The following is a 15,288-nucleotide window of genomic DNA, read 5'->3' on the forward strand; positions in this document are numbered from 1 at the left end:
AATTTTATTGAGCTATTTTTACTTTCAATTTTGAGAACAAGAGTATGAAGTAAGTCTGGAAACCCCCTTGCGGTCTGCATCAGTATAGATCCAGAAACTATCAGTGATGATGTAAGGGGATGCTAGAAGGACAAGGGAGAAAATAGCACCTGCCCAACTAAACCAGAAATCCCCAGGTGAAAAAGTTAAGGAAGAAAGTGTCTCTTAACTATGTCCAGCCTGATTTTGTATCTGGTCTTCTTGTATGTCATGTTAAACATAGAGAATTACAACAGAACAAAAATAAATGTCTAATCGCACATGAGAGGTTTGTGTGTAGCCTGATTCATTTGCAAGCAGAAGTGAGTATTTATATGCTTGGTATTAGTAATCAATTACAGTTGTAAGATATGTCTATTTTTGATATTGTATGTTAATTTATAATGCATAATAATCTATGTGGTAATCATAATTTATAATTATATGACAATAATAATATATTTCTATTTATGTTTCTTAGATCTTCCAATTCAACAATCTTAATTTCAAATAATCTGTAGCATGCCTGAAAAACTCAGACATTTCATTTTAATATCCAACGATATCTCTTAAATTACCTCCTGTTTCCGCCCATAAGTGGCCTAATAATCTTTAACCAAATGATGTGCCCAATTTTTAATTTGGGATATGACAGCTATAATTAAACCTCACTAATTAAGACCAATTGGAATGAAGCCAGTCTGTATTGTTCAAAGCTACAATTTAAAGCTACTTCAAAAATTGCCATCATTGCTTAACATCAAGATTCAATGAAAAAGTCATTGTCTTCTTTTTCTGTGGAAAATTCATGGACAAAAGTGATCCTCTTTCCCGCTCCCCCCTCCCCCCCTGCCCAGTTACCTATTGCTGTGTAACAAATGGCTCTACAATCATGTGCTGACAACATCAACAAGCATTTATTTTGCACACAAATTTGCAATTTGGGAAGGGCTTGATGAAGACAAGCTAGTCTCTGTTCCACATGGAGCTCAAGTTAGCTTAAAGGATGCGTGGGGCTGGAATCATCTGTGGGCTTGCTCATTCACAGGTCTAGTGCTTGATGCTAACTGGCACCTGGCAGCTCAGCTAGGGCTACAGCCCATGCATGTACACATGGCCTTCTATGTTGATTGGCACCTTCATCACATAGAGGTGGTTGGGTTCCAAATGAGCATGACCCAAGAGAAAGAGCTGGACTGAAGCGGCATTGGCTTTTTGTAAAATTAAGGTTTTTAAAAAATTTTTGAAATAATTGTAGATTCACATGCAGTTGTAAGAAATAAGACAGAGAGATACCATACACCTTTTTCTCCATGTTACTCAGTGGTAACATCTTATAAAACTGTACCTACAAAACTGTAGTGCATCACTACTGATATTGACACGGTGAGGATACAGACTAGTTACAATTCTGCTGCTTATTGAAATAATATAATTGTATTATATAGTACACAATATATGTCATATTATTTAAATATTAATGTATGCTATATTATAATAAATGCAAATTATACAATACCCGTTTTGTGTACAAATGTATGCAATATAGTTTGTATCACTACAAGGACCCATGATGTTGCCCTTTGATAACCACATCCAATCCTCCCCACTATCATTTTGTCCTTTACTTCTCGCAACCACTAATATGTTCTTCATATCTGTAATTTTCTCAATTCAAGAATATTATTAAGTAATGGTGAGCCAATATTAATATGCTATTATTAACATATTAATAAGCTGTTTTTTACATTCGGTTCACCTTGGTGTACATTCTATGGGTTTTGACATGGACCCCATGGAACACAGGTAGTGGTATCTCATTGCTGCTTTAAGTTGCAATTTTCTAATGACATGTGACACTGAGCATCTTGCCAACTGCTTATTTGCTATCTGTCTTTGGTGAAATGTCTGTTAAGGTCTTTGGTGCATCTTTTTAATTGAGGGGTTTGTTTTCTTGTTGAGTTTTCTTGTTATTGAGTTTTAAATGTTTTTGTTTTTTTTTGGTATATTTTAGACAACAGTCCTTTATCAGATGCGTCTTTCACAAACATTTTATCTCAGTTTATGGCTTATTTTTTAAATTTATTTTTTCTCTCTCCCTGTCTCTCTAACTCTCTCTCTTTTAAGAACGGGTGCTTGCCCCATCTGGCTTGCTGCAGATGTCACAGGGCCCAGGGGTGGTAAGAAGTGTCTCAGAGTCCCAGTGCTCACATGGACTTTCTCCAACATTGCCCAGCACTTACCTCTGCACCACATGGCAATGGGCCTTCATTCCCCTAACAGTGTGTTTCACAGAGCAGACATTTTAAATTTTAAGTAAAACATAACATTTTTTTCTTCCACAGATTATGCTTTTGTGTTGTATCTGAGAAGATAACACCAAATCCAAGCCCACCTAGATTTTCCTTTGTTAGTTTCTAGGAATTTTATAGTTTTGTGTTTTACACTTAGATCTATAATCTATTTTGAGTTTATTTTTGTGAAAAGTGTAGAGTCTGGGTGTAGAATCTATTTTTTCTTGTGTGTGTATGTGTGCATGGAGATGTCTAGTTTGAGCAACATTTGTGGAAAAGACTCTTTTTGCTCCACTTATTCCTTTGTCCCTTTGTCAAAGACCAGTTGACTGTATTTATGTGGGTCTACTTCTGGGCTCTGTCCTCTGTTCTGTTAATCTAGTTGGCTATTCTTTCATCAACACTACCCTGTCTTGATTATAGCAGCTCTATATTAAGTCTTAAAATTCAGTAGTAACAGTTTTCTAACTTTGTCTTCTCATTCAATATTGTGTTGGTCTTTCTGGGTGTTTTGCCTTACCTTATAAATGTTAGTATAAATATCCACAAGATAACTTGCTGGAATTTTGATTGGCATTACATTGATTATGGACCCAGCTGGGAAGAGCTCACAACTTGGCAGTATTGAGTCTTCCTACACTTGTACATGGAATATCTCTCAATTTATTTAGATTTTCTTTGATTTCTTTCATCAGAATTTTCCTCATATAGATCTTGTACTTATTTTGTTATATTTATACCAAAGCATTTCTCTTTTGGGGGAGGGGTGTAAAAATGGCATTATATTTTAAATTATACACACCGTTTGTTCATTGCTGGTATATAAAAAAGCAATGACTTTTATATATTAACTGTGTCTCTTGTAACTTTGGTATAATCACTTGTTAGTTCCAGGAGTGTTTTTTTGTTGTTTATTCTTTGGGATTTTTCTACATAGTATATAGACAATCATGCCATCTGTGAACAAAGATAGTTTTTTTTTCTTTCCTCCCAGGTAGTATATTTTTTATTTCCTTTTCTTGTCTTACTATATTCTCCAGGATTTCAGTATGATATGAAATAGGAGTGATAAATGCAGACATCCTTGACTTGTTTCTAATCTTAGCAGGAAAGCACCTAGTTTCTCACCATAAAGTATGACATTGGCTGTAGCTTTTTTGTAGGTGTTCATTGTCTACTTGAGGAAGTTCCCTTCCTAGTTTTCTGGCAGTTTTTATAAACAGGTATTGGATATTTTTCAAATGCTTTTCCTACATCTATTGCCATGATTATGTGGCTTTTCTTTATTAGCCTGTTGATACGATGGATTGCATCAATACATTTTTAAATGCTGAATCAGTTTTGCATGCCTGGAATAAATCCATTTTAATATGTATCCTTTCACTGTGATAAACCATAACCATGACTATAGTAGTTTTCTGAATTCTATGAATCCATATATTAAATTCCTGAACCTGAAGGAGGTCTTTGGGACCTTCTTGAACTTGTATGCTGAAACAGTATTGGCCAGCAGGGAGCTCTGGAGTTAAAGTGGCCAATCAGAGATGCCCCACATTTTACCTTTGCCAAGTAACCTAACATAGTCCCAGGTTCCAGGAATTAGGATGTGGATGCTTTGCAGGGATGCTCCCCACATTGTTCATGGAAATCACTTGTGATCTTTTTCTTGCTCAGACTCAATCCTGGGTGCATCACCTCCATATTACAAGAGACAATTTTTGGCCTCGCCTGACGTATGACTTGCTAAGTCTAATAGAACCCACCACTTCATGGCAGTTCTGGATGCACAGTCACTTGGTGTCTCAAGGTCAGGTGCTCCATCTTTACTGAGCCAACAGCACACCAGGAATTGTCACTCAAATGGGATGGTCTTGCTCCAGAGCCCCAAGAGGAGTCTGTACTGTGCTTCTTCTATATGGGTTTGCCATAAACTCCACCTCATATCTTTTCCCACATCTGATACTTCTAACACCACAGGGTCACCTAGGCTACACTGCACAAGTAGCAGCACTGTTTCCACCATAGGCAGGATCTTCTTCAGACTCTTTCCTAATCTAGGCCTCATTTAAAGCTGGCATCCTATTGTGTCACCTTGTACATGGACTGAGGCAGTATGTCCAGGTATGGAATATGCTTCTTTCAGAAACCGAAGAGGCAGTGCACTTTCTTCTTTGTAGTGGGGTATGCAAGATTCAATAATTTATCTTTCACTTTGGATGAGATGTCCTGGGCATGTACCTGATCTAGTGGGCCTCTGATTCCTCATAGGGTTCATCTCCGGTCCTCCCTTAGAGGACCATGACCTCTAGGTGTTGGCTACTTCTTGATCATCTGGCCTGATTACCATGATAGCATTGAGAGGTGGTTCGCAGGAAGTACAAATAGTCCAGATTTTTCCTGTCTACTCCATCCAGGTGAGTTGAACTGGTTCTGATTATATTTTGTCCATTGATTTTTAGAGAGAGTGGAAAGGAGGGAGGGAAGGGGGAGAGAGAGAAACATTGATGTGAGACAGACACATCAATTGGTTGCCACTGTGGGGGCCTTGGGCTGGGGATCAAAACTGTAACTCAGGTACTGTTATGTGCCCTTGACCAGGAATTGAACCCATGACCTTTTGGTTGGTGAACAAATGCTCTAATCACTTGGAAACACCATCCATGGCTGATCCTTTTTCTCATCCTGACAGAAAAGAAGACATCCATCCAATCAATGTCCACACACCATGCACCTGAGGCAGTTGTAATTTGCTACCACATCTGGCACAGTGGCTGCAGTTGTACATACACTTGGTTTGACTTTGTGGTAATCAACTGTTATTCTTGGGCACTTACTTGATTTCTGCAGGGGCTAGTCTGATAAGTGAAATGCACATATGACAGAGATCATTATTTTTATGTCCTTTATATCCTTAAGGATTGCTCTACTTTTCATGCCCTGCTGCCCATTTCCACCCTGGTGAGTCAATGAAAAGTGAAGCAGAATTCCCTAAAGACATAATACTGACAAGATAAAAAATGGAGTTCAGGTTGGATAAGAGAGGGGACTAGTAAACATCCCTCTTGGAGGGCTAAACTCGAGAAGTGAGAGACCAGAGGTAGACAGAGCCTTGACATTCTGTAATTCTCCCTCAAGTCACTTTCATCCCTGATTGAATTAAGATGATCTTATTTCAGTCTGTCTATCAAAAGACAGGGTGACCCCTTCCTGGAGGAAAACAACAAATCCAGATGATAAAGTAGGGGATAAAGTTTCCCCCAGAAAGTCAACTGCCACTTTTTCATGTAAAATCTAAGATGATGCTAAAGCCAGGCTGGCTGAGCTCCTGAGTATACATAACATTTATATTTTACTACCAAGGCGTTTTTTTTTATCCTTCTTTTGTTAGACAACAAGTTTAGCACCAGGTTAATAAAGGCTGACTTTGTTTAGAAGGGGTGCACTGGTGGCTGCATCCAGCAGATGGCGATGTTGTACTGGAAAATGGCCTCTGAGCACTTGGCGGTTTTTCAGTCTTTAACTGAAGCTGGGATTTCCCTTTCTATCAGTACTTTTAGGATTTTATGTTATACTAGAGGCCCAGTGCACAAAATTTGTGTACTTGGGGTTGGGGGAGGGGGTCCCTCAGCCTGGCCTGCATCCTCTTGCAGCCCAGGAGCTGTCAGTCAGACATCCTTAGCACTGCCACAGTGGCAGGAGAGGCTCCTGCCACTACCGCTGTGCTCACCAGCCATGAGCCCGGCTTCTGACTGAGCGGTGCTCCCATGTGGGAGTGCACTGACCACCAGGGGCAGCTCCTGCATTGAGTTACTGTCCCCTGGTGGTCAGCGTGCATCATAGTGACCGGTTGTTCCACTGTCAGGCCAAAACCAGCTCTCCGACATCCCCTGAGGGGTCCTGGATTGTGAGAGGGCACAGGCCAGGCCGAGGGACCCCACTGGGGCCAGAGAGGGACATGGGAGGTTGGCCAGCCGGGGAGGAACTGTGGAAGGGTTTCAGGATGTGTCTGATAAGTGAAATGCACATATGACAGAGATCATTATTTTTATGTCCTTTAGATCCTTAAGGATTGGCCAGTCCTGATTGGCCAGACCCCAGCAGCAATCTAAGCTACCTGTCAGAGCATCTGCTCCCTGGTGGTCAGTGCATATCATTAGCATATTACGCTTTGATTGGTTGAATGGTCAACTGGACGACCAGACACTTAGGCATAGAACACATAATTCCACAGCAGTACATTGAGCCCATCCAGAGGACCCCATCCACAAGGTCACTCCAGATTTCTTTCCCTATGTCAACTCTTGCCTAAACCCCATCAACTGAATTAGGGGCATTTCCTCCTTTAGGAACACAATGCAAATCATAGATTTTCTCCAGGAGCCCAGGGAAGTTCAGGTGATGGAGACAGGCTAGCTAAGGGTGAGGAAGTAGAGTAAAGAAAACTTAATTGTCAGTCTCTTTCCCGCCTTTGTCTTCCTATCCCAGGCTCAGCACCTAAGCACAGTGCTAGTTCTTCGCCCAGGTACCTCTCAGTTTCTGGTGAGCACCCAGGCCCAGGAGCCTCCCCAACCCCCACCCTATTGCCTCAGCTCCATCCCTCTGTTCTTGGTGTCATTGACCACATCTGCGGCCAGAATCTTTTACTCTCATGGAACAGAGTAGGATGGTGATTTGGGCACCTGAATTCAACTGGGCCAAGTTTGATTCCTTCCCTCCTATGTTCACACAAGTATATATGGCCTTTGGACCCCTTGGGGACAGGGATATCTCAGCTCCATCTCTAATTATCTTTCTCCAAAAGCAACTGACATTTTGGTAAAGAGGAAAGGAGGAACCAGGGGATGGGTGAGGAAGGGGACAAGAGTGACTACATGATTCTATTTTTGGTTTTGAGTGGCTGGGATGTTTTTGGTTCAACCAAATGAACTTTTAGGTTTTAGTTCACCCAAAACTAATCAATAGTTATTGCCATCAACTAGCAAGATCAGTTGGTGAACATGTGGAGGTGCTAGGAGAGTGGTGGCCCTGGAGAGGGCATGGACGTTCCATGCCCCTTCTCGTATACCTTGCCCTGGTGACACCTCAAGTCTTAGGCTCCCAAATGCCTGCACCATGCAATGGAGACAGGGCCCCATTTCCTGTTCACAGATTCCCACATCTTTCTTTGCAGTGGGAGCTCTTGACAGAGTTCAGAAGTTTAGTAGAGGAAATAAAAGGATTGGAGAGACCTGGGGGCTGGCAAATAAGTGACAAGGTTGGCTCCTGCTACATAAGAAGGTATGGGGTGTGGGTCTAAATGAGGCACTGGCTTTGAAATGGGTAATAGCCTGGAGGGAAGCTGATGGGCTTCTTGGTTTTCTTTTTCCTCATCCCTTTGGCCTATCACACCAAGACATATTCAAGTCTTCCTCTTCTTTTTCTCCCCTCACCCCCACCCCCACAAGGCCTTCTTCTTGGTTTGGATCAAACCTTCCTCTTCTTTCCCTCATGAGGACACCAGTAATTGGATTTAGGGCCCACCAGAAATCCAAATGATCTCACCTAGAGATACTTAATTACATTGACAAAGACTCTATCTCCAAAAAGTCAAATTCACACTCACAGATACTAGCAGCTAGGACTTGGACATATGTTTTTGGGGGGCACAAAGAAGGAAATGAATGCGCTGGAAAAGAAACAAAGTATCAATGAGGAAAAAAAAAAAAGACCACATTTAATGCTTTTGTGAGCTCATCTGGAATTCCCATGTAGAAAATAAACAGACAGAAAAGAGATGGGCAGTACAAAAGAACAAAAGGAAATAGGAGAAAACTTGTTTTTTCCTGTCTGTGTGGAATTTTAGCCTGATCTTTTACTTGATACTTCTCTGTGTCAAAAAATACCTGGTGGTAGAATTTGTTTATAGCATAATTTATTTTCAGACATAGTGTGCAGATGACTTGCAGTTAGTAATCTGCTAAAGTTGTGACATACATTTCATGAGAAAAACTGTATTACAACCTCACTGAAAATAATTTATGATTGAATACATGTTCATGTATTTTGTGTGTGTACGTTTGTGTGTGCTGGTTACCTAGCAATACCACTTCCTTAAAAAGCTAGAAACTATTTTTTTTTCCAGAATCCCTGTGTTCTATGGGTTAGCATTTGTCCATGAGAAAAACTCATGAGAAACTTGGAAGGTGAAAATGAAGTGGTAGGCATTGTTTCTTGGACAATCATGGAGATCAGACAGTACTATGTAATATCTATATAAGCTCCCACTTAGAGGTTACATCCGATGTAGCAATTTTGCAACCTCTGTGGAAGTTGTGACTCTACCATCATGGTAACAAGAGGTGGGATCATCTCAGCTTTTCCTACATCAATCAGCTATTTCTCTCCCCTTTCCAATGCTTTGGCTGACACTCTCCTCCTGCAGCCTTACAGATCTCTTCCCCTGCTCCTCCCACATTCATCTAACCCCTCATTCCTAATTAAATACCTTATTCTTGTAATATTTATAGTGGCTTTGTTTTCCTGAAAGAATGTGAACTGATACCATGACTACATACTATACATATGCTAGATCATCTAAGACAGTTCCAATTTCATGATAAACCCCATAATATCCTGAAGAATATCATGCATTTCAACAGGATGAATATGTTCAAAATCCAAAAAAAGTGACAATACCAAGTGCTGGTGAAGATGTGAATCAATATGAACTTTTCTCGTTGGAAGACAGTTCAACAGATGCGTATAAAGTGAAACAGATTTTACCATACAGCCTAGTGATCACCCTCTTTGGTATTTACCCATTTGAACTGAAAACATATGTTCACACAAAAATTTGTATGCAAATATTTATAGCAGCTTTATTTATAATCACCCCAAACCGTAAGCATCTGAGAGATTTTTCTAAAGGTGAATGAATAAACAAATTGCAGTATACACACACAATTGCATATTGCTAAGTAACAGAAATCAATCTGAAAAAGCTATCTATCCTATCTAATAAGAGTAATATGCAAACTGACTGTACTGCTACACCCACAAGCCATGTCCACCAGCCAATCAGGAGTGAGTATGTGGCCACGGAACAAGCAGGAGGCTTGGATTTCCCTGGCAATGGAGAAAGCCAAGTTTCCTGCACACTCTGGTCGGCCCTGGACTCCACTCAAGGCTACAAAGTTTCAATTATAGAAGACAAATAAATCCCAGATACCAGGGCCTCAGCTTGGGTCACCGGGGGGGCGTGGCTGGCCTGCAAATCACCACAGGCCCCTGGCCCAGGCTGCCCCATGCCCCAAGGGAACCCCTACCCTGATCTGAGACACCCTTCAGGGCAAACCAGCCGGTCCCCACCCATGCACCAGGCCTCTATCATATCTAATAAAAGAGTAATATGTAAATTGATCATCACTCCAACACACAAGATAGTTGCCCCCATGTGGACACAAGATGGCCACCACAAGATGGCTACCACAAGATAACAGCAGGGGAGGACAGTTGTGGGTGATCAGGCCAGCAGGGGAGGATAGTTGGGAGGGACCAGGCCTGCAAGGGAGGGCAGTTGGGTGTGACCAAGCCTGCAGGGGAGGGCAGTTAGGGGTGATCAGGCTGGCAGAGGAAGGAAGTTGGGGGTGAATGGGCCTGCAGGGAAGGGCAGTTGGGGCGGGGACCCAGGCCTGCAGGGGAGAGCAGTTAAGGGTGACCAGGCCTGCAGAGGAGGGCAGTTAGGGGTGACCAGCCTGCAGGGGAGGGCAGTTAGGGGCAAACAGGCTGGCAGGGGAGCAGTTAGGCATCAATCAGGCTGGCGGGGGAGTGGTTAGGGGGTGATCAGGCTGGCAGGCAGGAGTGGTTAGGGGCAATCAGGAAGGCAGGCAGGCAAGCAGTTGGGAGCCAGTAGTCCTGGATTGTAAGAGGGATGTTAGACTGCCCGTTTAGGCCCGATCCTACCGGGATCAGGCCTAAATGGGCAGTCGGACATCCCTCGAGGGTGCAGGCTGGGCTGAGGGACACTGCCCCCCCATGCACGAATTTTGTGCACCAGGCCTCTAGTCTATATATAAAACCCTAAGCTACCATTACAACTGGACGACCATATGACTGGCCGGTAGCTATGATGTGCACTGACCACAAAGGGGCAGAAGCTCAATGCAGGAGCTGCCCCCTGGTGGTCAGTGGACTCCCACAGCCAACCTCCCACCACCTTCGAAGTGGGGAGAGAGGTGAGGAGAGAGTAACCAAAGAACTTACATACATATATGCATAGCCCATGGACACAGACAATAGTGTGATACAGTCCTGGGGTGGGGCGGGAGCTGGGTGGAGGGGGGCAAATGGAGGGGAAGTGGGAGGCATTGTAATACTCTCAAGAATAAAAGTTAGTTAGGAAAAAAAATTAATTGAAGCCCTAAGTTTTGCTACCAAATGACCCACACGTTTTCTAACCACTTACTTTCTATGTGCCAGACTTTGGAGATAATGAGATGAATAAGTCTTAGATCCTGCCTTCAAGCAACTGAACTTAGGGAAAAGATATAGAGGTGGAAAAAACCCACAATTGTTACACTAGTTCTAGTCTCAGAAACAGACTGAATTCTCACTGTTCTCCCTCTTCACCACTCACCATTTCTACATCCTGCTGAGTTATGCATAATTCTTCATACCATGTTCCATAATTTTGTTTAATATCATGGAGGATGTATTCCATAATAGAGCCAAACTCAATGATACTGGAAAATTCACTTTGGTAGTGATTACGGAAGCCAGCAGTATGCATGGCTACCAATGAACCTTTTGAATCAAACACTGGTGAGCCAGAAGACCCAAAGTAAAAAGTGGTGTCATAGGTAATCACATCAGGTCTGGGAACAATGTCCTGGAAACTTCTTTGAGTGTACATATGGATATACTGCATGTCTTCATTATAACCCTTAGCCTGAAGATGTTCCCGATATTTCTGTACTCGCTGACACTGAGGGATTATAACACAAGCATCAGTAGACTTTATCTCCCATCCTGGATGACCAATAATATATATCAACCCACTAAGTGGAGCAGGACCAATTCCATTGTATAGTCCAACAGGTACTTGTTGTTCATCTTCTTTCAATTTCAGAACAGCATAATCAAGAGTTACACCAGAAATCTCAAACCAAGGTTCAATGGAAAAATAGTTATTTTTTTCTTCTCTGTCTTCGTAACCAAATGTCACCCTTGCACATTGACCAATTATGTCTGCCCACTTACTTGGCTCTATTTCATCTCCCACAATGTAATTTATTACATGCCGACAAGTAAAAATGAACAACCCTGTAAAAACAAAGCAGGTGGCACAACCCGTGTTCCCATTGTTGTCCCATTCTATGTGCCCAACTGAGTCACAAAGACGAGAAAGAAGTTTGAGCATTTTAACCGGGATAGAGTTTTTTGTCTGTTTCCCAAAGTTTGTTTTATGTGCACGAAATATTGTTTCCCCCTTTCTTGTTTTCAATTTCCTTTTGAAGCTTTTTCTAATTTTTTCAGTTTCTCTTTTCAAACTAGGATACTGGGCCACAATTTCTTCTTTTAACACACAGGTGTTTCTTTCCTCCAACTCCGAATTCTGAGAGTCTGCCGAATCAAAATTCTGAGTGGCTGCCAAATCAAAATTCTGAGTGGCTGCTACCTTAGAGCCCTCCTTTTTCTCAACCTCAACCTGAAAGAGCTTGCCCTCTAAGTCATCAACTCGCTGTGTGCTTTCTACAATGGAGTCCAGGTTTTCAACGAGTTTCCAATCAGCGTTCTCCAGAAAGGAAAGAAATCTGCTGTCCTTGCACACAGCATCCTTGACGGTTTCTCCTTTGAAAGCATAGACACAGAGTTTGCACCCTTCTTTGTGAAGTTCCCCGCATTTGACAATCTTTTTTATCTTCTTACCAATTGCGTGGATAAAAAATTTGACACAGTCAGTAGATGCCTTGTCATGCCGGCCAAATATCTGGTTCCCTTTTTTCTGCTCACTTTTACTCTGGGCAAATGTAATTTCCAGGTGGCATTTTTCAGGAAAACAACTGAGGGGCATTCCAAGGTTTATGTAGCCTTCAATTCCTTCTATGCCCTGCACCAGCATTTCTTTGCCTTGCTGTCGTTCTCTCTCTTCTTTGACAGCCTGAAGCGTGTCAAGTGCCATGGATAAGCTAGCCCTCTCATTATGTGTGAGTCTGTGTTTCCTTTTTTTGTTTTTCCTGTGGTGTACACGCAAGGTAATGTAAAGTACTTTATCTTGGGATATAGCCTGGTCTTTGGGTCCTTGAGCCTGGGTATTAGTTATATCATTTGGGCCTTTTCTGGAGCCCGTCTTCATTTGAGGAGTACTGGGATTATTCTCTTGTTCTTTATTGACCTAAAAGGAAATGTTAAAGACTGTAAAATGATGGAAGCAACTCTTATATTTTGTTTTTCTTTTTAGTATGCAATTCACAAAATTTCTCTAGGAAACTCAGAACCAATCTCCAAAGGCCAGTAAATAGAATTAAACCAAAGTTTGAGTTGGGAGCCAAGATATAAGCTGAGTTTCCCATCCCATCAGTTAGATCAGCTTTTAATTATGCCAGATTGGTGCATTTCCCCCCTGAGAAATAGGAAAGAAACAAGTGTTTCTAGGTCTATTAAAAAAAGAAGAGATGCTTTAAAGTCTGCCAGGTCTCTTAGAGAATTCTATCAGGTCTCTGAATAATTTTTACTTTTTCTAATCACAGTAATGGATTGCACCAAAAACTTGTTCTTATAGCACCAAACTCAGCAAGAATAAGGTACCATGGTTTATTATTGGGCATTTAATGTTAAACAAAATCATCATCAGTTAACTAATTATTTGGTCATAATAACATAGTTATTTCTAATAGTAAAACCCTGATTCACCTAGCATCTTTCATGTAAAGAACTTAAATTATTTCCTCTATTACATCAATTTATTCCAAAATCCTATGAAATGAGGAGCAACAAATATGGCATCTCTGTCCTTTTGATGGAGAAACTGAGGCACAGAAAGTTTTTCCTGTAAGTGCCTTTCTTAGGATTACATAATAAACAATTAATGAAGACAGTATCAGAACTCCAATATTTAGTCCAACATTTTTACATTAGACTACATATTCTTTTCCTGTAAATATAATATCCACAATTCCTGTTTTTATTATGTCATTATATTAAAAACCAGGGATGGGGGAAAAGAGGAATTACATAAGAAGAATTGATCAAATAGCAGAAATTGAATAAAAAATTAAGAGCATCTGATTCCTATGTCTAAAAGATACATATTGGCCAAGAAATATCTATCATGGCATGAGTGCCAACAGATGCCACTTGCTGGTAATGGGAATAACAATGCCAGAATTGCTGCAAAGATTAAGTGTAACATCCTGTGTGACAATCCTTAGCACAGTGACTGGCACATTAGTGAATTAACTTTTATTTTCCTTCTTTGTAACGGTACTACTATTCTGGATTAAAACAAAAGAAACATAAGGTAATATAAATTTATTCTGGGCATAAATATGAACTCTGAAAGAGCATCCCTCCAGCCTAGTGCTGTCAGAAGCATCTTTGTCGCACAGCCCATTGGAACACTAGGAATGATTTCCAACTATTCAAAGAATTCTTGGGCAGATATAGACAGTTTCAAAGAGGAACCTTGGGTCTTACATGATTATTAGCTTGCACTGTCATGGAGTGGGACAGAGAAAAATAGAACTAGGCTTGGCTTGGCTTTTCTACATACTCGGATGTTCTAGTTAGAATCAGAATGAAAGAAAGGCTTTTAAATTGCATTCTCAAATGCTCACCATCTCTCAGCCTTTCATAATAAATTCAAGGAGCATTTTAGACTTAAGAAGGAATACGATGGTTTGCTATGATAATAGAGTCCAATTAGTACAAAGGGCCCCCACTTAATGTCAGTAAATTTGAGTCCAAGTATTCATTTCACTACTGCCTTAAGAAGCAACACACTTCTTTTCCTCTCTTCATAAACAAATCGAGGATAAGAAAGTCCTCCCACTTGCTTAGTAAGCTTATAGTAAGACTAAATATTTAAAACATTATTTTATAAAATTTAAAGCCCTAAGCAGATGTATCATTATTAGCAAAAAGATCAGCCATATTTGCATGGTATATATTTTCATGCTATGAAATAACATTACTTTTGTTTTTATTCCATATGTTACTGTAATACATTATATTTGATTTTTGTTGTTGTTGTTCAGGAAATGTTATAATAGCTTTTTGTTAAAGACTGCTTTGATAGGGCACCAAACTCAGCAAGAATGAGATTTTTGTTAAAATTCCTCACTGCCACCCCTCCAAACAGAAAGAATATAATGAATGAAAAAGATTTTAACTTATTTAACATTCCCTACATTCAATGAAGTAATTTCTTGGCAGGAAGACTATAAACCCCAGTGTCAAGGATGGCTAAGTATAATATTGATATACTCTGTGAACAGTATTGACAAACATACCTGAGGAAAATAGTGCTCAATTTTCATATTATTCCTTGCATTGAATGAGACTTTCTGTGACCTGCGTTTCTTAGAGCTCATGATGGCTTGAAGATGAATAGGCAGTTCAGCTGAAACACTACAAAGATTCAAGTTAGAACAATATCATCATAGCAACCATTGTTTGTACAGAGGATAAGATTAACAGGGACCTTTCACTGTAGCTCCAGCTTCCCCCTTCTCAGAGATGTTAATTTACCAAGTAGACAGTTTATCCACCAACTATAATCACTCCAATCATAAAAGTGATTAGAGAACAATCCTGAATACTTTTCAAAAATTATCTCTAATTGATAGAGAACAATCCTGAATACTTTTCAAAAATTATCTCTAATTGCCAATGCCCACAGATACCATGCCAAGTAGGTACAGCTGCTTTTGCAAATGAGGAAAGTACAACTCAGACAAGTTAGGTGACCTTCCCAAGGCCAGAGCTACATGGCAGAGAT

The 15,288-nt window shown here is 40.7% G+C and overlaps 1 protein-coding gene across 1 annotated transcript; it reads right to left on the reverse strand.

Annotated features, from left to right (window-relative positions):
• Positions 1-10,899: 10,899 nt before the first annotated feature.
• FAM111A (FAM111 trypsin like peptidase A) lies at positions 10,900-14,914 on the reverse strand. The gene is made up of 2 exons (XM_054725482.1): positions 14,801-14,914; positions 10,900-12,684 (listed from the first exon to the last, which is right to left on the reverse strand). Exons 1-2 carry the CDS (start codon positions 14,879-14,881, stop codon positions 10,900-10,902), a joined length of 1,866 nt encoding a protein of 621 aa, XP_054581457.1. The 5' UTR covers positions 14,882-14,914.
• Positions 14,915-15,288: the final 374 nt, after the last annotated feature.

This window comes from Eptesicus fuscus, chromosome 13 (genome assembly GCF_027574615.1).
Source record: "Eptesicus fuscus isolate TK198812 chromosome 13, DD_ASM_mEF_20220401, whole genome shotgun sequence".
Classification (NCBI taxonomy): domain Eukaryota; kingdom Metazoa; phylum Chordata; class Mammalia; order Chiroptera; family Vespertilionidae; genus Eptesicus; species Eptesicus fuscus.

Coding starts and splice junctions, on each gene's coding strand:
- FAM111A (XM_054725482.1), bottom strand. CDS start 14,881: ATGAGCTCTAAGAAACGCAGGTCACAGAAAGTCTCATTCAATGCAAGG. Junction 12,685..14,800: donor TTGAGCACTATTTTCCTCAG/GTATGTTTGTCA, acceptor ATTTCCTTTTAG/GTCAATAAAGAACAAGAGAA.